This window comes from Melanostigma gelatinosum (genome assembly GCF_949748355.1).
Source record: "Melanostigma gelatinosum genome assembly, chromosome: 10".
Lineage (NCBI taxonomy): Eukaryota > Metazoa > Chordata > Actinopteri > Perciformes > Zoarcidae > Melanostigma > Melanostigma gelatinosum.
The window spans coordinates 19,072,619-19,096,277 of record NC_136643.1 but is presented as its reverse complement, the minus strand read 5'-3'; the positions used below and the strand labels follow the sequence as shown (position 1 = coordinate 19,096,277).

The 23,659-nt window shown below is 41.8% G+C and overlaps 2 protein-coding genes across 7 annotated transcripts in view; one reads left to right on the top strand and one right to left on the bottom strand.

Moving 5' to 3' along the window:
- Window positions 1-11,272, top strand: part of map2 (microtubule-associated protein 2) — a 64,334-nt gene extending 53,062 nt beyond the window's left edge. For 4 of the 6 annotated variants that reach the window (XM_079276752.1, XM_079276751.1, XM_079276756.1 and 1 more), the window contains 5 exons: window positions 274-330; window positions 466-767; window positions 7,611-7,692; window positions 8,154-8,305; window positions 8,798-11,272. In XM_079276752.1, the coding sequence (XP_079132878.1) occupies window positions 274-330; window positions 466-767; window positions 7,611-7,692; window positions 8,154-8,305; window positions 8,798-9,019 (815 nt within the window). In that variant the 3' untranslated portion in view covers window positions 9,020-11,272. The remainder of the gene's footprint in view (window positions 1-273; window positions 331-465; window positions 768-7,610; window positions 7,693-8,153; window positions 8,306-8,797) is intronic. The other 2 variants (XM_079276755.1, XM_079276754.1) reach the window with 2 other exon arrangements.
- Window positions 10,891-16,272, bottom strand: myl1 (myosin, light chain 1, alkali; skeletal, fast). The gene is made up of 6 exons (XM_079276757.1): window positions 16,002-16,272; window positions 15,185-15,212; window positions 13,442-13,585; window positions 12,138-12,311; window positions 11,947-12,024; window positions 10,891-11,426 (listed from the first exon to the last, which is right to left on the bottom strand). Exons 1-6 carry the CDS (start codon window positions 16,155-16,157, stop codon window positions 11,398-11,400), a joined length of 609 nt encoding a protein of 202 aa, XP_079132883.1. The 5' UTR covers window positions 16,158-16,272; the 3' UTR covers window positions 10,891-11,397.
- Between the last annotated feature and the right edge of the window lie 7,387 nt (window positions 16,273-23,659).

Sequence of the window (23,659 nt, the reverse complement as noted above, 5' to 3'; positions counted from 1 at the left end):
TTGATTCGACTGATAAGAAAGCAAAAACTGAACCAATGCTGATAATTGATTTCTTAAATTAGGCTTAAGAAAGCTCAAGTCCTTCCCATTGGCTGAGCTATCCTCTGTTTATGTTTGTTGATTTGCATTCAATGAGATACAAGCTGTATTCACTGTCCAGATATTTTTATTGATTGATTCGTTTAAAATTGGACATCCAAGAACTCTTGAATCTCCTTTTCATTCTTTCCTTCTTCTTTCCCCGTCAAATATTTCCTCTTTTCACTCCTGCAGCGTTTCGCGCAGAGATGAGGGCAGAGCATAGGACCGGACGGGCCCCTAGCATGACAGGTAGATGGGATTCTCCATACGTCTGTCACTATCATTGCTATATTGGATCAAATCAAATTGTACAAGTTTAACTTAATTAACTAGTAACTCAGTATATATGGCATCATCCTTTATTTTCCTCCCCACCAATAACAGAATCAGTGCGCTCACGTTCGGCTCGCAGCGGCCACTCCACCCCCCGCACCCCTGGCTCCACAGCCATCACCCCAGGAACCCCACCCAGCTACTCGTCGTCCTCAAGGACCCCTGGAACCCCACGCTCCCTCAGCTTGATTTCCCAGGAGAGGAAGGTGGCCGTGGTCCGCACCCCGCCCAAGTCACCTGCAACCACACCCAAACAGCTCCGCATCATCAACCAGCCGGTGCCTGACTTCAAGAACATCAGGTCCAAGATCGGCTCCATAGAGAATATCAAGTACCAGCCCAAAGGAGGACAGGTGACGCTCTTCTCCCTCACTTACCCCAAAACCTTTGCTCCCCCACAACCCGTAGCTTCTATCTAACTGCTTGCTCATTTCTTTCACCTCTGCAATCCAATCGCTACTTGTTGCATGCATTCTGTTTTTCCTACATGTCTCTGTCTGTCTAATGATCTCAGAGAGGCTTATTCGAGAAGTTGTTTGTATACCTTCTGTCCATATAAATGTAGATATCTTTATCTATATCTATATATTTCGTGATTATCTCCTACCAGGCTATACCCTCTTGTCCTTCAAACCTTGAAACAAAAGCAAACGGTTAAGTGGTATGAAAAGCAAATGGAGACAGACTACAATGTTGCCATGCCTTTATGTGTTGTTAAAAATCGGTAGAACATACCATTGGTATGTACCAACGCCAACGCTTAATGATTTGGTTAGAATTGCATTATAAAATGTGTTTTTGTATAATTTCTTCTGACTTTTCTTATTTCTTGATATGATTATTTCCCATCGACCCTCTCTCCTACCTCTCCACACTCATTGTCTTTTTTTTATTGAGTCTCTTAGCTACCTCTTTCCACTGTTAGTCCTTCTATCCTTTGCTGACTCACCAGTGTAAAAGGACAATGATTTAAGAAAGAATGATGTGTTGTGAAAGAAAAAAATAATTGAACACAAAATTTGCGTTGATTAAAACTTAGTCAAATGCATAAAATGATGACGAGAAAGAAATACCAAGTTTCACAGGGCCTTGAGCATCTATGAATATTTATGGGAACACCGAGGCTAGAACTTCTTTAAAGTAATGCTTTTGAGATTGAATTTGATTAAAATAATACAATTGATAACCAACACCTAGTTCTGCAGTTATTCTCAGTTTATAGCCACTTTCAGTTTATTGTTTTGATTCACCAGTCAGTATGGTTGACGACCCGTAGTGTCCCTGTATAAAACTATAGGCAGCTGCTCCGAGCAAGTGAGCTCACACACGTGATTATGTTACTCCTGCTTTTTGTATAATTGCAGCTAGCTGGGGTAAATGTAAAGAGAGTCACGTATGTTGCAGTAATTTGTGAACCAAAGACAGTATTTGTCCCTTCAGTTTTTCCTCCTGATCTCAGAACTCCTACACGACAGTTTGACAAAAATAGTGTTCCAGTCGGAAGTACAGTCAGCGCTGCAACAGGAAGAACAGTGATGAAAACAGCAGTGTGTCTGTATCCATCAGCTCTTACAAGCCTCCACTGATGACCTGATTAGGGGTCTGAGGATCTGGCTGACATCTTGATGACTTGCCCGGTCTCTGCACTGCTCTGTGCAGCCAGCCACGAAACAGGGAGGGATCAAGCTCCAAATGCCTGCCTGTCATCTGCAGGAGAAATGGCCTAAGTGGAGTTTCTGTGCATGTTCACATGTGTGTTTATGTGTGCAAGCATGCATGCCGGGTCATAATCACTTACTGTGCTATGTCAGGCAGTAGGTGTCCGCTATCAGACAGTGATGGCAGCTTTTGTGTCCACACAAACACAAGGGGGAGTGTCTGAGCAGAGCAGTTGTCCTGATTCTACCAGCTTCTCTTTGGCCACAAGCTGCATGACACAAAGTTAAAATGTAATCTGCCTCTTAAGGCAATGGCTTTATGGTATTGTGATGAGATGACTCAAGGTGTTTAAAGGCATATGTGTGTTTTATGAGATTCAGGAAGAAGTGTCGAGACAAACCTAAATACTGCTATTTGTGTCTCATAGGTGGATTTAACAAAAGCACATCAGAAAGGGATGAATAATTACTGAATTTCGAAGACAATAACAGAAATACAGCAAAATAGTTCTGGCATTTGAATACAATACAGTATGTATGAATTATTTTGGTTATTTCTACATTAATGTAGTTAAGTATACACATGTATTGGTGTAGTGGCCCCTCATTGTCACTATTGGACCACTGTGCTGTATCCCATATAATAGCAGAGAATATAGACAGAGGATCCTTCTCAAGACATCATTAGCTTTGCTGCAATAAGGTTCGTGCAGTCTCTTCGCAACTAGCTGCTGCAATTTACAGAGATGAATCGTTACTTTTGAGGTTTCTGCACTGTTGCCACTGGATGAGGTGTGTTGAGGATGGAAGGGTGGTAATCCCAGTCACCTCATTTCACCTCATCTCCGTTACTCTCTGCCTGTCAGCGGCACACAATGTGACCTGGACCCAAGACCTGCTGGTACACCTCAGCACTGTTAATTATGACACCATGTGTTTAATGGAGCCTGGTAAAGAGTGTGCCACTGAAATAATTAAAAACCTTTATAGTGTTTCATTCTTATCAATTCATACACTTAATACATTTGAGAGACTATTCTTGAATAAAAAAATAATAATAATTAAATTAAATAATTTAAATTAGTAATAAATAATTCTGTTAACTTTTTGCTTTACACAATTAATTGATCAAGGCGGCCCCCAGAGCAGCAGCAGGAGCTGTTTGAACAGCTGTTACATGAACCAGTCATGTGGTCGATCGAGCCAATCACAGCTCTTGCTGTGTAGATTAGACTTCATTCAATTTCTAGGTGCCTACATCTTGAAATTCTCAAAAAATACAGCTCCCATTTAATTGAAAATTGTGAGCCAATTATATTATATATATATATATATATATATATATATATATATATATATATATATATATATATATATATATATATATATATATATATATAATTCTATATCATTCTATATTTTACGAATGCATCATTTATATTTAAATGCAATCAATTATCTTATCATATCTTTTTGAAATTGATTAATGTATTAATTGATTATACTTGAACTATTTGTGATTATTTATTGGGTGCCACATCTTTCAACCTTTGGTCTCTTTTAAAAGAATACACCAAGTATGTTGGCCTGTTTATCAACTTAACCATGATGGGAATGCAAGGACAACCAGTGTGAACGACCTGCTCATTGTGCAATACATGTAGTGAGTTCATTTGACTTTTTGCAAATGTTTTTCAAAACTCAAATAAGCAACAGTTAAGGGCATGTCATTTATCGACATGAAACATTTTATATTTATATATAAATATACACTATAAGTATACATACTATCTCTGTATTTTTCCATAGATTCATATTTTTAACAAGAAGTTGGACTTCATTCACTTACTGACAAAATGCAGCTCCCAGGATAATCTGCAGCTCTCTCCCCGTGGAGGCAATGTATGTACCCTTCTGTCCTGACCGATTGTTTTACCTCTTGATCCTCAGATGGAAAGGACCGTGATTAGATTCTAGTTTGTTCCTACTGTATATTTTTTAGTCCAAGTCCAATTTAGTGACATGCAACAAGTAACTGTTTGTTATGCGGTGCGAATCTGGATACATGGGTAGCTTAATGGTTCAGCATCTTAGTACGCTACTTTGTCGTTTTTTCTCACCCTTGAACCTAATAACCCTAGTATGCAATTCAGTGTCTCTCTTTGCACACTTTGTGTGGGGTTAACCAAAGTCCACTTTTAAAGCTTGACTTCTCATTGGCGGGGGCTAACTAAATAGGAAACATTACCACAGAAATCACTGCCATCGTTTTTCTTCCTTTAGTTTCCTGTGTAATCCTGTAATACTGTACATATTGTGTCTTGTCTTGTGTTTGGTAGTTAGTTCTCAGTGTCTTGGTAGATTGTTCCCAGAGACCAGAAGCTGGTTTACCAACAAATGAAATGCATTCAAATGTCTTGCTTTTGCATTCCTTGGTAATGGCTCGGATGTTCACTGGTGGTTACTGGATGAAACCCAAATGAAATTTGGCTTAACCTCTCTTCTATCCTTATTTTTGCTGCCTTTATTCTCTTACTTAATACCAGAAGGGCTCACTCAAGGGAAGGCAGCAGCAGGATACAATGTACTAATTGGGAAATGAATGCATGCTCAGTTAACCAACAACAAACTCTTTTCCTTGTTCAGAATTGAACCTTCCTCTTCTGGTTTGTCATGTTGTCTAGTATACTAGACAACTAGATGCTTGATACTAGATTCTAGAGGCATATCTGTACTCTCATTCTGTACTTTTAGTTTTATATGAAAGATTCTTATACTGGTACTACAGTATTTTAAATTATTGTTTTGGTCTCCTCATGGTCATTCCTCTCCCCTCCTTCAGAATTACGTGGTGCTTTCAACCCATACATACATTTGCAAGTTTTTCTCTCTCAACCAGTGTTGTTCCCATTGCTTTTACTGTGCTTCTGGGTAAAATGTATTTATCGTTAGTACTGTACTGTACCAACTCTGCTGTGTCTGCATCTCACTCCTGCTTTCTCTCCCTGTGGTTTTGAGAGCCATTTACCATAACAGCACACATATTCTATCATCCTAATCGAATGGTCTCAAGTTTTCACTGCTTTCATTTTGCATCTAGTTGAGTCTGAACACAGGAAGTGCAATTGATGGCAACTTATTGAAGTATGTTCTTGTGGAGTTGTCTCTTCATGTCACACACGGTGGGATGTCAAGATTCACTGAAGGTTTTTTTCTCTTATGGACTCAAAGTCTGTAAAAAACGAATTGATCGCAGCAATATATCAAAACTTCCTGATACTCTCCACCCACGCCATTTATTACCTACAACTCCCTTAGCAGCGATTCATTGTATCCATTGCATGCTGTTTACCCAGGCGATAACAGGTGAACCACCAGGTCAAATACTACTGCCTACATTAGAGTCAAACAAACTCAGATGTCTAGGACAGATTATTTAAACAGTAAAAAAAGCCCAAATCTTCTCCCACCTCCGCCCTGCAGGTTCTCATCCCCAGTGTTAAGCTGGACTATAGCCATGTTCAGTCTAGGTGTGGGTCCTTGGACAGGCGGGGCCACTCGGCAGGAGGTGGAAACGTGAGTCTTGTGCCACTAGTCCAGTGTCTCAGTGTTCATGTCAGTGTCATTTCTCTGTTGTGTTGTGTTGTTTTTCAGTGTTTCAGTGTTTCATTTTCCCCTTTCCACCTCTCTTTACAGTTTATTGTTAAGTCACTCACGCTTTAAGGCAGCAGTGCTGGTGCTCTTTACCTGACTGCTGTTGATCCCCAGTACTGGTTTGTGTCCTGCGAGGAATTTAGATAATAAAGGCTGCATGTCTCCTCCTCCAACATTTGATAACATATAGGACTGTAGTAGCATTCTACCTATAATAGTATTTTCACTATGCTTGGTGGAGAGCCTATTCTCATCAAACGTCTTATTATTTGCCTCTTTACTGTGTTACTGGGAACACAGAGACGTGTGTATCATCTTCCTTTCAAGCGGTTTAAAAAAGGTGATGCCAGTGGCATTACAATACTGGAGCTGGAACAGCATCGTACTGTTTCCAGATCGTTAACTATCAAGGGTGAGTGACAGACAGACATGTAAAGGCTGTAGCATTTGGCCGAATTCAGATTCATAATTTGGTGGCGTTCTCGGCTGTCCACTCCAAAATGTAATGTGTCTGCTCCTCTCATGTCTTTAAGGGCATGAAAAGACCAATGTGATTGACCATGATTGTTCTCACATTTGTGAGTGCAGTGTGGTTAACTCTGTTTGTGACTTGGTTCAAATATGAAGGCACTTGGAAAGCCTTCAACACAGTCGATGTAGATCAGATAAATCTGAATGAAGGTTATATTTGAATGAAGAACATTTTGAGCTGATTCATTTTATTTGTCCGGGTCAAGTCTATTGTAGTACTAAAACACTTCAGCAGTTCTCTTTTGAATAACTAAACATTTACTGAAGGGTATTTAAGCTCCAGGTACCTCTTATTACAATAAGGTGTCAGGATGACAAGGGGCAAAATTTCCAAGTGCGGCTGAAGCAAATATTAATATTTTATAATGTAGGTCTATATTTGTTGTAAAATATGCACTTGATACGCTTGAGTGGACTGTCAAATCCTGTCAACTTGGAGTACTAAAACTAATACTAAGCCACTTCTTATGAATCGTGTAAAAAGATATGAAACAAATGTCGTGTTTTCTCTGTAAATACTGTGAATATGATCACAGCGAACAAAAAGATTCCAACAATAAAGTTGAGAGATTTCATAATGATACGTTTGCTGAAGAGAGGAGCCAACCTGCAGCAGGATGTTCACCCACGCTGACACAGACCACATCTTATCTCTGTCTTTAGCTCATGCTGCATATCTTTTCCAGTGTTATGCATGTGAGAGGGACACCGGCTAGATGAACAGGCTTGTTGTGCATAGTGTTCTTTGTGTTTGTACACATCTCTCTGTGGTTTCCTCTTGAGACTCCAGGGGTGTTTCACATAACAGCATCTCCGTATCTCCTTATCTGCTCTCCGGCTGCTTTCACCTGTGCATTCCTTCTTTACTGTCTTCCTTTCTGTTACGGTGTTTATTTCACAGGTTTTCCGGAATGTGCCAAAAAAACGTTTTTTGCTGAAGACACAGTTACAGCACATAGATTGTATTCCATTTTGGTTTGGTTGGTTTAACAGACACCAGCAGTTCTGCACTACCAGAACAAAGCAAAGACTGTTATTTAACAGTCACTGGTGTTCTCCTTTTCTGCTTCCATGCCTTATTTTCTAATAATTACATGCAATTAGATATCACTGTGTTGGAATGTGGAAGACTGCAGCCTTTGATTCCCAGTTGATACCCAATCATTTTCTTCAAACAGCAGCTGCAGTTTAGTGCAGATCAGACATACTGCATCCCTCTCGATAATTGAGAAAGGGGAAGATGCTGTTTGGATCGTCTCTGTAAGCACGATATGAGGTCAGTGGGAGTTTATTATAACCTCATTGTGAACTGTAAGCTCTAACCTTGTCTTTTCCTGAATTTGCTGCTTCCAGGTGATGATACAAAACAAGAAGATTGACTTGAGCCACGTGACCTCCAAGTGTGGCTCTCTAGACAACATCCATCATCGGCCAGGTAACAGTCAGCCTGCATTTGTCCGGGGGAACTGAGGGGTAACACTGGGGTTGATGCTGGAAGAAAGGTTAGCGAAGCACGCTTGTGACCAGAAGGTTGCCGGTGCAATCCTACCTTCCAATAGAAGTTCATACGGGGGGTGTCCAGCTGTCATTCCCGTCCTCGCCAGATGGTGTTGTGGTTTCTACTGTAGGTCCTGCAGCACCATCTTCTGGTCCCTCTCCGTCTGTCCATTGTATAACCTTTATTCACCGAGAGCTTGCTGAGCATGCATGCTCTTCCAGTACAAAGTGACGCATTCACTTTGCCAATGAAATCTGTTTCAACAGACCAGGGTTTCGTAAAAAAGCAAACTGCCCAACCCCCTTCACTTTTCTTTCACCATAAGTCAGTCGCTACCTCCGCGTAAACCTGAGTGGATATCCCTGTAGAGTTTTTACACTTCCTTTTCTTCTCCCCAGGGGGCGGTAACGTGCGTATAGAGACTGTGAAGTTGGACTTCAAAGACAAGGCCCAAGCCAAGGTGGGTTCCCTGGATAATGCTCAGCACACTCCTGGTGGAAGCCATGTCACAGTGAGTGTGAGTTCCATGCACCCAATCGATGATTTAAAGGTACACAAGTTTTTGATGAATTGTCTTACTAGTGTATATATACTAATGCGTATTACATATGTGTAACATTGTAATCTTGAAAGATATATGCTTAATCTGATATACTGTAGGGTAAAAATGTTGTAAATTGCAATAACAGTGGATTAAGAATGCAAGTAATATAAATATAAAGATTGTGTTTACAACAAGCCAATCTCCCAAAAACTTGCAATCCTTTATCTGTGATGGATGCAGTAAAGTATAGTATTCGCCACCATCAATAAGTAATGTAGAGGTTAATCCAAACATTCGGATTCATCAAGTATTCAGAGTACAGTCTAGAAAACAGACTTCTCTTCAATTAAACATTTAAGAGTTGTTGTATTTGCAGTTTCTCTGAAGCTGACCCACCAAGATACAATGCACAAAATCATTTTGATTCTACATAATATGAAACTAATGTATTTCTTCTTCCCCATCCACATCTTTCGTCACATCACCTGCCTCTGATAGATTGAGAGCCACAAGCTGATTTTCCGCGACCAAGTCAAGGCACGAGTGGACCACGGGGCTGACATCATTGTGCAGTCACCAGGCCTGTGCAGCTTGGTGTCCCCCCAGCGCCACCGGGAAAGCGACCTATCATCCTCCGGCAGTCTCAACGTGCTGGAGTCGCCGCAGTTAGCGACCCTGGCTGAGGATGTCACTGCAGCTCTGGCCAAACAGGGTTTGTGAACGCTGGTTCTCTGGATTCCTGACCTGCACCCCGGACATCCTCACCATGATCCTTCAAACTTTTCTGCCCACTCCTGCCACCCTGAGGCCAACTTCAGCTTAACCACAGCCTCTAAGCATCTCCACTTCAAGATCCATCACTCAACTATAAGTAGAGACTCGAATTAGGAGCTACTGTACTGTGGTCTTCTTTATTTTCCAAAAATGTGCAACTTCTGATTCATTTTGTTGGCCTCTCTCTTTTTGAATGATGTTGCATACAGTAGAATAGTTCAGTCCGAGCACTGGTCCTAGATCTAGTGGTACGTACAAATTTGGGGACCAGGTATTGGCTTAACTGGTCCTGGATCAGTGTTTTGAAGAAGCTACAGCCTTTTTTTTCTACATTAAATAAGAAGTAATGTGGCCAGCGCACAATGCAGCACGTGTTGTTCCTGCTCAGTAAACGTGCATGGACGCCAAACCCCCTAACAAACCAAGCATCCTTACTGCAAGTCATTCTTGTCATCCAATATATAATATATTTAACAAATATATATAGAAACATGTATAAAAATCAAAGTTCTTTGCCATCTACATGTCCTAAAAACATTTTAAAAGGAAGCGACAATATGGCTATACAATTACATGTAAAATTGCATTACTGCAAGAACTAGGTCATGTTATGACAAGCATGTATCGATTCTAATATTAAAAGAGGCTATTTTGTAATCGAAAAAAAAAAAAGAAGATTTTAGTATGTTATTTCCTCAATTATTGGATAAAGATTAAACGAGTTCATGTTTTGTAGTTATTAGTTGTTTACAGTGTAATGCTTGGTGGCAATGTCAGACAGCTGATTTTGGTGTTGCTAAGGAATGCGTCTCAATCCTGTTGAAGAGCATCATACACTCGTACCTGCTCAGTAGTTCAATAGAGACGCCTGTTTAAACATCAGAACCACATTCAACACTGGAGGTAATTCCACAAGCCTGCAGCTAAAAGTATCTTGTCTTTACAGCTGCAGATGTTGAGCTCACGTCAATGAACAGTACAGACGTTCCTCTGCTAACACAGGCTGATGTTGCACCACAGTGGATGACGCTACGAATGAGACTTAGCAGAAGATGCCGCTGCTCTGAAATCTGTCTGTGTGTGCGTTTGGTGCCGATCCCATGCCGTTTTACAAGATATGCTACCGTGTCTGGATGTTTTGTTGCAATATGTGGGAGATTTTGAAAAATCCATTAAAAAGACAATTCAAGAGGTGAAACGTAACGGCCGGGGGAACTCGGCTCCTGTTACATCTGTTAGGAAAAAGGTGTTTGGGTGATCTAGTTTCTTTTTCAGACACCATTTGTTGTATATCCTGCCTCCTGCCCAATTACTGCCTTCACCTGTGATTGTTTGTTTGCTTCTGTGTTTTTTCTGCATACCCCATCTCTGTGTGCCCCCTTCCCACCTCCTGCTCCACCCCCAGCAACTGTAATTGTATTTAAAAGGTCAAGTAGATGTACGCAGTTTTTCTCTTGTTGATATGACACCAATTAAAATAATTAATGACAATAAAAAGGACAAAAAAAGTGATACTGGCGTACTGTTTTCTATTTGGATTACTGTTAATGATCAGAAGTTACATTTTGGGAAATTCCTTTATTTGCTTTCTTGTTGAGAGTCAGGTGACATGATCTCTCTAATCAATACAGTTTATCTCATTTGTTTAACCTACAAAAAACAAATGCTAAGCTCATCGACTATTAGCTGTAGGACGAGGATGTAGGATGAGAGTGGTATGCATTTTCATATAATTGTACTATTCCTTTAACATGCATCTGCCTGAATTCGTGATGCAAAGGATTTGCATCAAATAAATAGAGTCAGACATTTTGAAATAAAATGGGAGTTTTTGAGAAGTTTATTGTGGCAGAGGATACAATAAGTTAAGACCTTGGGATGGGTTTGGTTAAGGAGTGGATTCATTTTGATGGCCAGTCCTGTGCCAAACTTGCCACTTCACTGGCAGATAGAGAATCAGCCAGACTAAAAGTGAAAGGAAAGGGGTGCTCATCATTATCCCACCTTCCCCTCCATCACTCCTCCACTTTGAAAACCAGTGATGACAGAAATTCCCAATGAGACACGTGACTTGTGTGACGATGAGGAAATCTCATGGGGAATCAGGACGGTTTGCCGAACAGCAGCAGGAGGAGGAGGAGGAGGAGAGAAGAATAGCACCAGTTGGAAAAGAAAAGTGGAGAACAAAAACAAAAGAAGGGTTCAGGAAATGACATCTCATAGTCCTTTGTTCCCCTGCTTCCTCAGGTGGCACAGGAAACAGCGAGTGAATGTCGCGACACCATGGGGTCTGCACATATACGATGCTCACCACTGCAGGGTCCTTACACAGACATGATGTGCTTGACAAAAGCTGCAGATGAAGACCAGGGCAGCACACAGAGCAGAAAGAAGAGGGAAAAGGAAAAAGCGAAGAGAAGGATTAAGTACATCATCCAATGAATTAAGTTAAAGAATGTGTTAGACTTGAAATGACCACAGCTATAAATAACATACAACACTTTATATATTGACCACAGCCAATAAAATGTGTTTGGTCTGGTTTATGCACCATACTAAATACTGTAAATTCACTTTTTTAATCTGTGGAAAGTGAAAATTGACACCTCAATTTTGCATTTATGCATTTATGCATTTAAAGGGGAACTCCAGCAACTGATTAATGCACTTTCATTGGTGAGAGATTAAGTTAAAGAGTGGAACATTTCCCATGTTACGGCTCAACAGCATCTTTCCTTATCTTATCGCCTTTTTTTTTTCCAACATCGTAAAGTTCACTCCAGAGCCAAAGAAGACCGACAGGCTGATCTTCTACAATTAAACCGAACTTCAAGGTGAAAACGGTGGTCGTAATGTTGTACGTCGTGGCTCACCCTCATAGTTGATAGCGCCGTTCTCGTCCTCCTGTCCTGTCATGAGAGAATCAATCTCAACCTCAGTCATCTTCTCTCCTGCAGGGGGAGGCAGAGCACAACCAGTATTAATAAAACACACACGGTGGCACACACTCGCACACACGAAACGTATACAGAGAGACACGGCGGGTGCCCTTGGCCCGACTCACCCAGTGTTGCCAGAACAATACGCAGCTCAGCACCCATCACTGTGCCGTTGCCCTCCTTGTCGAAGACGCGCAGACCCTCAACGTAGTCCTCGAATACCGCCTTGTTTGGGCTGTTGATGATGCTCTGGAGCATGGGCAGGAAACCCTCGAAATCTACTCTTTTGCCGGTCATGTCTGCATGAAACGAGAGAGAAATGACAGTCAGTTCCATCCAGAGGTGAACAAGCCAGGCAGGTTTGAGACAACATCGCTGTCAACACATTTTAAATGATATATCTCCCCCTTTCTACGACAGGTGATCCTTCTTTACAGGCGTTTAGACGGTTTGCACGGATACATGTTTCGTATTTTGTCTTTGCACTGGTTCTGTCAGCAATGATTGAGCATCACGTTGCTATTTTGGTTTAAAGGTTACAGAGGTTTACACCCATCTGTCTGCACAGAGCAGAACAAAGGCACACGTAAGAAGAATTCTCTGCTTTTTTATGATATTGTCAAGCAGATTGTGTGATTAGAAACATAACTAAATATACAGTATAAGGTGCAACACCAAACCAATACCTGAATGATAGAGAGGCTTTGTTGCACTGACCTTTAAGTGTTGAAAGAATCAAATGTGTTGTATGTCTGACCTCACTAAACATACCGGTGTAGGATGTGAACAGGTGTGGACTTCTGTACATTTGACTACATGTCGCATTGCATAGTATATATCATAGTGGCGTACTTCTTCTACTTCTGATGTAAATCTGTGGGGCACCCGTGGCACTACGGGTCTAGATGCACTTTACACATAAAATGCATCTTTGTGGCAGACCTGATCCATGTGTTTCCTCTATAACTATAGAAAGTGATTTCAAAAGAAAAAAACAGCTGATTTGAGCGAACATGATGGATTCCAGCCATACAAGTAGCTACTGATAATGTCTTCCTCTTAATACATACCCTCTTTAAAGTTCCATTAAACTGTGCCACCACCATTGAACACCAGAGATGAATAAAAAACAAAAGCACACACTCTAAACAGCACCTCAGACAAATCCACCCTTTGAGCTCGTATACTATATACTGCTATACTGTTTATTTGAAAGTGCTGCTAGTAACGACTAGTCAGCACACTGATGCCATACCAAAAATAGTACAAATTATAAATTTGATCGTTATCATGTCTGGTAGTCTGCAGTAGCCTTTCAGATTCAATTTTTTAAGGAATCTTCAAAACTTTGAATCCATAAAGCCGTAACATAAAGACAAAATTCCTCAACGAATTCAGTGACAGAACAAATGCTGTAAATATCTCTCACCGTCAGCGGAGGGGTTTCCCAGGATTTTGTTGACCTCCTTGTTGGTGGGGTTCTGTCCCAGAGCGCGCATGATGTCAGCGACCTGCTTGTAAGCCACCTTGTTGTCACCCACCCTGTCGAACAGACCAAAGGACTCCCTGTAGTCTGCAGAGTGGAGGAGAAGAGGATATCATCACCTTAATGAATCCAGTGTTCATTGAATGGTTTCTGTTTGTGACGTATTCAGCAGTGAGTGTGCAAATAGCTGCCTTCACATTGTGATGTCATCATATTGTACAATATCATTTTTAAAATAATTCTGCTTGAGGGACTTCAAATCATTCAGCAGCATTTTACATTCCAAGGCAGTGTTGGCAATCTTGAGAAAACTAGTTAGAGTAGGCTGGATTTAAAAAAACATTATCCAACCGAATAAAACCCGTCCCAGTGTTGCCAACTCCGTTCTAATGGCAGTAGCTCGTTGCAGGAGCTCCAAAAGTCTCTAAATCAATTCCTATTTCCAGGTTATTATACACGAAATAAAACACACTTGATAATATTATATTCCATTTATGTCAATAGATCCCCCTAAATCCTACACACTGGACCTTAAACTACGAACATCCTTTAAAGTAGAATACTCTTTGCAGCCCCGGCTACAAAATGTATTTCGAGTAAACGTATGTGTTCTGTTTTACCTTAAATATAAATCTCAGCATGTTCTTTTGTCTGTGTTAAATGTGTTTTTCCCACAATTGGAGGCAGTGGTGGCATTTCACAAAGTATAGCTGTGGCTGTTGCACGTCTGCCAGCAGGTGGAGGCAGCTTCTCTACAAACTGACAAGGGAAACATACAACAAGGGCAACATATAACAAGGGCAATATGTCTCTATAGATTGTGGTATTATGGACTGACTCCTGCCCAACTCTGTCACCACTTACTATTTCTATCGCAGCTGTCGCTCTCTCTCTCTCTCTCTCTCTCTCTCTCTCTCTCTCTCTCTCTCTCTCTCTCTCTCTCTCTCTCTCTCCCTCTCTCTCAGCGCTGTGGGCCCTTTTAAAAGACCACCTTGGAATTGATAAACTTAGCTGAGAATATGAGCCCCCTCCTTTTAAAGGCAAGGCCCTCTGTGGGTGAGCTGAGTAAAAGTAGGGAATGCTGACTGCGGTGTAACAAGCAGCCCGTCAGACGACAGGTCTGGTCAGGTGGTGTCCTGTCCAGGGTCGGATGGGACCACAGGTTTTGTCTTTTAAACAAACATGAAATCAACCACTCTACATCTGTGGTGTCCAGCTGTGGTTAATATGTGAAGTCTGAATGTTTTTTTAAAACTTGAAACCAGCTAATTTACTGTCTTTGTTCTATCCTGTCTTGACGGTGACAATAAGCACAATCAGCTTGTGTTTGTTTGAATGCAACAGCTGACAATCACTTGATTTGCGCTTTGTTTTATATAACTAGGCATTCAGCCAAGAAACTATGATTTAGTTTGAAGAACGACCATGTCGGGGATGCTTTCTTTGTGATGTATCGTTTGAGTTTTTAATCTGTTTCAACTGAGAAATGTCACGAATGTCAAAACACGAAAAATGACCATCATCTTCATCATCTACATTGTTTTATCTCAAATGTAAATGGATGTATTATGGCTCATCTAATTATCCAGAGAGCTGGCCAGGAGATGTATAAGGGAAGGCAGTATTGAGTTTTATGTCCTGTATGTTGCGTCACATGGTAGCCGGGGTGAAATGAGGTGTACTTACCATCAACCTGGTCTGCACTGAATTCGATCTAGAAGCCAATACAAAGCAGCAATATTAGTCCAACACATAAATGCAAGAGTTTTGACATGCCATCTAATCAGCAACACTACCACAGGAATTTACACTTAATGTAGACTAATTAACCAGGTCTACAGGGGGATTCAACTAGTCTCTTTGCCTAAATTAACTTCACATGGTGGCATCCGATCTGTGGAGGTCCATCTTTAGCTACATTAACATGTCCACATTTGGTGTCACCCCGCATTGCCGTCACACTTTCGTCACCATTCTCATAGACCAATCCAAAGAGCCGGGGGGGGGGGGGGGGGGGGGGGGCGTGGTCTAAACCATAGTGAGCTGTCCAAGGTTCCAGTCATTCGCCTCAGTCGTCTGTTGTCCTACCGGCTGCTACTCTCCCTTACTCACTCTGTCACTGTGCATCTTCTCATAGATATATAAATGGGTTCACTCAGGTTGCTATTTTGGTGATAATGCATTAAACCAAACACCCCAGTTTAATTTTCACCACAACCACCAATTATGAGGATATAATGTACAATTAGGCTGCATTTGCACTGTAAATACACTATGACCAAAGTACACATCTGTCATGTCCCTCCTTCAAATGTGTGAATTATAAATCTTGGTTTGTCTGGGCGCCCCCCCCCCCCCCTCCTCAAGAAGCCTTCTGGGAACCACTGAAGTCGGTCTACTTTTGTCATGCAACTCTTGCAAAAGTCAAATCCCTGCTCTTCCCGAGCAGCCATCATCCTATCTCCGTATTGCGGAAAGCTACATGCTTTCACGGTCATTGTACCTTGACGGCGGACAGGTCGACAGCGGGAACCTTTGCGGGAGCAGGGGGTGGCGCCGGTGCGGGTGCAGGTGCAGGTGCAGGTTCGGCCTTCTTGGCAGGTGCAGGTTCGGCCTTCTTGGCGGGAGCCGCTGCCTTAGGGTCCTTCTTGGGTGCCATTTCAGCTGATAGTCGGAGAACTTCGTTTCCTGAAGCACAGACAATTCCGGGTTCGGAGTGACAACACAAGGAGTGTAGCTCAGAGTAGAGGGGACTCAGAGCAAGACCTCACCTCTGGGGCGTATATATATGAGGCTATTTTTTCTCTTGACCCCCTCCAACACCGTGCCGGTGTAAGGATTGGACAGCGGGTGGAAGGGGTGTGTGTCCTCTCTAAACATGGAATATAGGGCTGCGGCTCAGAAAGTGTTTATTTACGCCACGTATCTATCATCAAAAACGAAAACACTGGGGAGGGTTCCTGAGGACGTGCGATTTTATGTGTCAACAAGTCAACAGTTCCACTTTTACGACGTCAAAAGAGGAATAAAGTTGGGCCCCTTTCAACCTCTATAATCTCATGTGATAAATAACACTAATCAGTAATAGCACCTCAAAGTAAACCAATCATAAAAGCCTAAATTGAGCACTGAAAGAGGGAGAGAGCTTTCACTATAAAGTGAAGACCAGATCAAATGAGGAGATGTACATCTTACTCATTCCGGTGAACAGCAGTCCCTGTCATCTACAAATGTATGTTTCACTGAATGGTCAGGACTAAGATACTGGAAATAAGGTGAAGAGGGTTTCCAAAAAAAAGAGAAAAGAGTTCCTGATCATAATTAAGCCTTGAGTTTATCAATGTAGACCTGGTGTGTATTGTAGTTTAGGGCAACTTCCCCTAAATTCTGTTCACTCACCTAATTTGATGATTTTACCCACCTTTACCCTTTAAGCCTTAAGCCAGATCTGCAGGCATCATGTCTCACTCTGACAGCTTAAGCAGCTTCAAAACGTCAAAGTGCCATATATATCATTTTTTGCCTCATGGTGATGATTAGACTATTTTTTATATTCACCATAATATTATTGATGTGAGCGTATAACTCATATCTGACTGTAACTCTGCTGGACTCATCATTGGCTCCATCTTTACCAACCGCTGTGTAGCCAAGCATTGCACTGCACTTCATCTGAAATATAGCATCGATCCCAGGGTTTCCAAAACTATGATTGATAGCACCTGTGTTCAATTTGATGCTTCGTTGGTATAGGGTGAGCGGCCACCACTCCCAAGACGGATGTGACGTAAAAGCACAGGACGAAGGAGACGTAGTGGAGCTTTCAGCTGCTGATATCAGTAACCCAGACAAGGCTAAGTGCAAATTCTGTCTCCTTAATTCTTGTCTATATCTGTCTCCCAGTGCCAGCGGTGCAGCCCTGCCCCCACCACTATGACAGGGCCTGGTGACGCTGGAACTGCATTAATTCCTCCACCCTACGGCGACCCCCTATCGGCCCCCCTGCTTTCACTGACCCCATCTCCACGAGGGCAAGCCAGAGAAAGCCTCGGCCCCTCAGCTGTCATCAGGGCTCACCCGAGGCACCCCACTGCACCTTCTCAGAAGTCTGACTTCCCATCACCCCCTCCCCCTATAGAAACTCTGCCCCAGTCCTTGCACCTGTGCTGCAGTCCAATCTGAGCTCCACTGTAGAGTCTTAACAGAGTTTGCTCCTGCAACCTGAACGAATGGGTTTCTAAATATGCTTAAGTGTCATTCTAAGTATCACATCAGCAAAGATACACAATCTTCTCTTTCTGAATAAACATGTAACCATTTATTCATTTATCGTCTCCTTTGGGAAAGCCATGCTGGAGACGTGAGGTCAGGTCTTTTAAAAGGCGGAAGGGGCTTCAACTGCACAATTAAGGCCACAACAGAGCCACATGCCACGTCGAGATCACTTTCCACACCCACCTTTTGTGACCACCACTGCCATCCATGATGGCAGAATGAAGAATTTCAATTTAACGGTCTACTGGTCAGAAGCTGTGTTTCCTGCCTTTTGTTTACATTTGGTAAAGCCTTTGCCTTTATGCTAGTCAGGAAAATTCAAAGGATTCAAAAATGTGCAAATCAATATTGCTAAAGTTCTTGTCAGAAAGGCCTTCGTCAAAGACACACTTTTTATACTTTAATGAGAGTTTTATTCATGCAGACACTTCTCAGAGGAGATATTATTATGAAAATGGATGTTTGCTCAATGCTTTGCGCAGATCAGTGTGAAGATCAGTGTGAAGCCACTTTAACACAGTTGGTGGCATTCTATCAAATCCTACAGCTCTGGCCAAAACAACCAAGACAGAGGCATGGGTAACAACACCTCATTTGTTTTGGTTGTGTGACAAACCCTAGCAGCATTTCAAAGCTGTTTTTCACCATGCAGTGGTCTGGCCACATGTTTGTTGGAATACAGCAACACGAGCTCCAGAGTTGACTCCTCTCATTGCATGTGCAATTGAAGTTGAATGAACCTACAGTATGTGCAATACAATCATTAGTGAAGGAAAGAGATGTCTGATGTTTAGTTGGTGGTCTATAAGGTTTGCAATGTAAATCTCATTAGTTCATAGTGTGTCATGCAAACATTTTCTTATTAGCAAAAGTACAGATGAGTCTGATGAGAGTGTCATTCATTTTGCAGGAATCTGGTCAAATGTCATGTTTTTGGCCTTTTCCACAACCAGTCATATTTTTACATTTAGAGCTGAGCCAGAAGTGTTTGTGCTACAAGTCCACACTGTTAAACGTTTATGATTTTAAATTGAAATCATTTGTTCTGCACTCGCTAAGTAATGCCACCCAAACTGCCTTCCATACACAACGGGTTCTAGTTAGTCAGCTTTTAGCTCCCTCCATGTGTTTCAAACATCATCATGCATATTATTTTGAGCCTGATGTGAATTCGATCAGATGAAACATCAGTGATCACGATGGGGAAATTGGGATGTTAAAGCGTCAGCAAACAGTAAAGGGAAGAACAAACAAAGTGGAGTACAGCATGGAGCAGAACAAATGGGGTGCATTTAAAGAAAAAACGATTATTAGCCAGCTACAGCTTTTCATTTAAATAATTCCGCCTTATTTGCATGAGCATTCTGGAGAGATATTGCAGCTATAATAAGAAAGGGATGCTGCGGGCTGAAATCTCACACGCTGGGATGAAAAATATGTTCATCAAATAAAGCAGAGAATGAGGTAAACTAGAGACAACTAATTCTTAAATTGTTGGATTGTGTCAGTTTCGATTGAAGAATAGATGTGAGAGGAAGGGCGTTCGGGCCTTTTTCTTTGCAGACTAGTATGCTTGGATCTATCTTTTCTATGTCACCTCCTCCCCCTCCAACTCCGTCGTCTTTGGGGGGGGAGGGGGGGGGGGTTGCTTCAGGACAGGCACTATAACCGTCTCCTCTCAGGAATGACCGCTTGCTTCTGCAATGCATGCATAGCGACCTATCAAATTCACTCTCAGTTCACAGAATTGTCGGAAATAAATGTAATTTATGTTACCTGTACCAGGACTAAAACATCAACCATTAGACTGTGAGCTGTACAGTTAAGTTCTGCGAAAGAGAATAACGACAGAGGCAGTGATTTTAAGACACGGTGCCTGTCTTAACGTCGGAGACCTCCCTATGTTCAGCATGATTCATGAAATGTGAAGAGAATCTATCGTGCGATGAGTGCAGTGTGGTGTAAGATTCCAAAGATGCCGCGTGCTCCCAGTTCACTGGCATTTTGCCTCCATGGGGAGTTGGGGTGTCGTGGAAGATTGTTGTGGTGAAGGAAATGGCAAGGAGCACCGATTGACTTCCTTTGCCACAAGAAATGCAGCAGAGGTCAGCCGTGTGTGATGACTGGAGAGTTGGCTTTGGACTCTGGTTCTGTCCCCTTCTCCCCTTTTCAAACATTTCAAAGTGCTTCCTTCCCTGCCCTCCAACCATACCAAAAGGAATGAGGCTGTAACTGAGCCCGGGGGCACAGATGGAGCCTATTTATAGTCACTACAGAGAGGTGTGAAGTTTCTTGGGATTTCTAAGAGCGAGGGCCATGGCTCCTTAAGGGGGCTGATGCATGTTCTCTTTCCCCCCCCCCTCTCTCTCATAAGCCCTCCACCGGACACACAGTAATTAGATGGGGCAAGGCTAAACAAAGCTGCCCGCTGCCCTTTTTACTGGGGATACGACCTCACAACAGAGGCAAGGAATCTGATCCCGGCCTAAAGACAAAGTCTCCTCCTTTTTTCTCCAGCTGATGACCTGATCTTCCTCTTCCAACTCTGGAGGCTAAAGCTGCCATCACCCAAAACAAGAATGGTGATGATACGTGGGGTCTTCTTCTAACTTGGCGGCACACACTGTAATTGACAGGATGGGAAGAAAGTACAATTATAAAGATAGTGATAATAGTATACATGTTAACCCCGTTACAGTTATGAGGGCTTGAGTGAACCACTGCAGACCCTTTTGATGGTCAGTTTGATGAATGCAAAGGTTAATTGAATGGAATCACAAATGTTACATTTAAAGGTTTTACGTATTTAAAAATCTATTAGGTTGTTCACCATCTAGAACTCGACTTACTTCTGGTCCAGGAAAATAGCTATGTCATTTTTTACTCTGATGATACTACTAAAACCCACTAGTACTGCTCTCTATCATGTAAAATACAGCTGAAGTGTGCTATTACAGAACAAAATCAGGTTCAAACAACTATAAAGGAGGAGCACATCACTCCAGCTCTCAAATGTTTTGCACTGACTTCCTGTGTGATAAAAAATGTATTCTAAAAAACTATTCATATATATCAAGCACCAAATGTTGAAGGGCCAAAGCGCGTTTCTCATCTGCTGCTACGTTATGAACCACTGAGTCAAAGCTAAGCATGAAGAAGCAGTGTTGAGAACTTGAAGTCTTCTCCGAGTCTTTCGAATCGGGGCTTAATAGCGTCTCTGTTTTTGATATATTCACATTTTGTACTGCACTGTGCATTTTGTTCTCCTGTTTAATCAGTCAGTCTGATGTAAAGCCCTTTGAGTTACCTTGATGTCTAAAGATGATGCACACATACATTTGGGTTGGAAAGATATACTACAAAGTGCCAATATCTTCAAACTGATATGTCAATCTAATCCTGTGCTGAACAAACGACATCATAGACACTTGAAACAACCATCCCTTATTTCTGTCATCTCAGGGCCGAGACTGAGCTCGGAAACCTGGCACAGAGAAAGGCGAGGGAGCCTGCCTGTCTATTCACGTCCTCTCTTAAGCTTGGTCACCATCTGAAACTCACTCTTCAAACCGCAGACAATGTGAGGTCTCTCCGCCCGAGGACAGACACTGGAGCTCATTAGTCCACACCGCGACCAATCAGGGCAAACAATTTGGAGGGCAGCTAATCACAGCCCTCCCCGTAATGAAGGGCCATACATTGCACAGGCTTCTCGGGTTCTCCCAATCCTTGCTGAGCAATTTTTTTCCACCGTACGTGATTCATTGTTGACAGTAAGTAAGTAGCAAGTGCTGCTTGTTCAGGGCATCATTTTTTGAAAATTGAAAAAGATAGTTTTTAAATGAAAACGGATAAGAATAATGACATTTGTGACAATTTTGTGTGAGATAGAATACAGACTTAGTCTGTGTGGAGATAAACTGCATTTTGCAGGCATGGCAGTAAGTTGAAGTATGTGTGTGTTTACTCGTCATTACAGTCCCTGGTGTTCTGGCATCTTTTGCAAAAAAAAAAACAGATGTCAGGTGTTTGACTTGTGTTTGGGATTGTGAGGCAATGGAGACAGTTAGCGAGGACACTTGTTTTATCTTTACTTTTTTCAGCTGCAGTAAATACTATTGTTCGATGCATTTGCTGATGTTACATATCGCCCCTTCACTCAACTCTTGTGGGTCAACAATACCGTTTTTTGTCTAAGAGTGGAGATTATTGGCAAAACTAATGTATTTGTTCTTGTTTTTTGTTTTCATGTAAACGTATGAAGTGGGCTCAGATGTTAGATATTATCTAGTGTATGTGGTCACAGAGGATCCAAAAAAAGTTTAAAAAAAATACATGTCAAGGGCAGTACTCTAAATCGAATGAAAAGTGATATTGCCTTTACATAAGTCATAATCACCTTGATCAGTCTGGACAGCATGGACTTCATCGTATCCCATTTTATGGACAAACGTCAGTAATGAGCATCTACATAGACAAATGACTGGTTTACCATAACCATCTGTTTCACTGGACCTAATAACCTTCTGTTGAATATTTTTGTTCAACAAAAAACAGCCTACTGCTACAAATGTTGTAGTCTGTTGGATGCTGTGGACCAGAGTAATTGTATTTATTATTTCCTTTAATGCAGCACTTCCGATGTGACATAAATATACACATTGTGGTTTTGAATGCATGTCAACTGTAAAGCTGAACATGTTGGCAGCTCAATGAAATTAGACGCCCCTCAGTTCTTACTGGAACTCATATTATGTCGAGCTGCACTGTCACCTATATGCATCGAGCGTGCCACTACCCTGTTAGCATGCCTTACCACTGGATGTCACCAGTGCTCCACAGATCTTCTGAACTGGAGCGCAGACTGAATTTAGACAAGGGGAACGTGATCTGAAGTGAACAAAGGGGTTTAGAACAGTGCAGAGGACCTACACAAAACTGAAGTATACCAAAATGTGATATATATAAGTATATAAGTATATAATTATCATTAATGTAAGTGAATTCGGTGACACACTGTAGGCCTACAGTCCATTTTTTTTCCAAGTCCAATTTCAGGAGTGTGGAGGTATTTCCTGATCCACACAAGTCCTATTACTCACACCCACTTTGTTCAGACTGCTGAACCCAGCATAGTGGCAGTCATGCAGCCTTCTCCACAGAGGACCAATCTTGCAGTGATCAGCAAATACACACACACAACTCTAATCCCACCACCAGGCAGCCTGTCCACGGTCAGTTTGCCTTTTATTTTGCAGGCAACTGGCCTCAAAGAAAAAAAAAAAAAAAAAAACCTTTCGAGAGTTTGTTGCACTGAAAGCACTACACACAAGTTTACTGCAAGCAGGCGCATTCATTCTCATTCGGCATGCACTTCCTTTTAGTTTATTTTCAGTGTCCTAAAATGTTGGTTGTAAACACTATTTACTGTAGCACTGTTTTTCTGAAGTATCACGGTGGCAGCAGAATGAAAGACAACAGTGGAAACATTTTTTCTTTAAAAAAAGGTAACTTGAAGTTTCAAGTTCGCCTTTAATGCTCAAACTAAATACAAAAACGAAACAAAATCTATGGTAAACTAACAAGTACAATGACTATGGCCAGCTTATATAAATTCAACACTTTGGTACACTAGAAAAGAGTTAAACTGATTTGGCCTGAAGAACACTTCATTGCTCTCACCTCCCATCGCGTTTGTTTTACAATTTAAAACAGATGTGAATCCCGTTCATCCCTTGTTTCACGGAGTAGGCGTTTTTTTCCCGGACACCAATCAGAACGCCGTGCGCTTCATGCGATGAGAAAAACTACGACACGACGGCCAATGCCGAGTTATTTGTGAAACGCGCAGTTGAACAACCTGTAACAACACGAGGGGCAGTCCAA

What these genes read in the sequence shown, in the direction of transcription:
- myl1 (XM_079276757.1), bottom strand. Translation starts at nt 16,157, where the DNA reads ATGGCACCCAAGAAGGACCCTAAGGCAGCGGCTCCCGCCAAGAAGGCC. An exon ending in GGGAAACCCCTCCGCTGACG is followed by an intron (nt 12,312 to 13,441) that starts GTGAGAGATATT and finishes CGTTTCATGCAG; the next exon opens with ACATGACCGGCAAAAGAGTA. An exon ending in CGGCGCTATCAACTATGAGG is followed by an intron (nt 11,427 to 11,946) that starts GTGAGCCACGAC and finishes CTTCATCTGCAG; the next exon opens with CTTTTGTCAAGCACATCATG.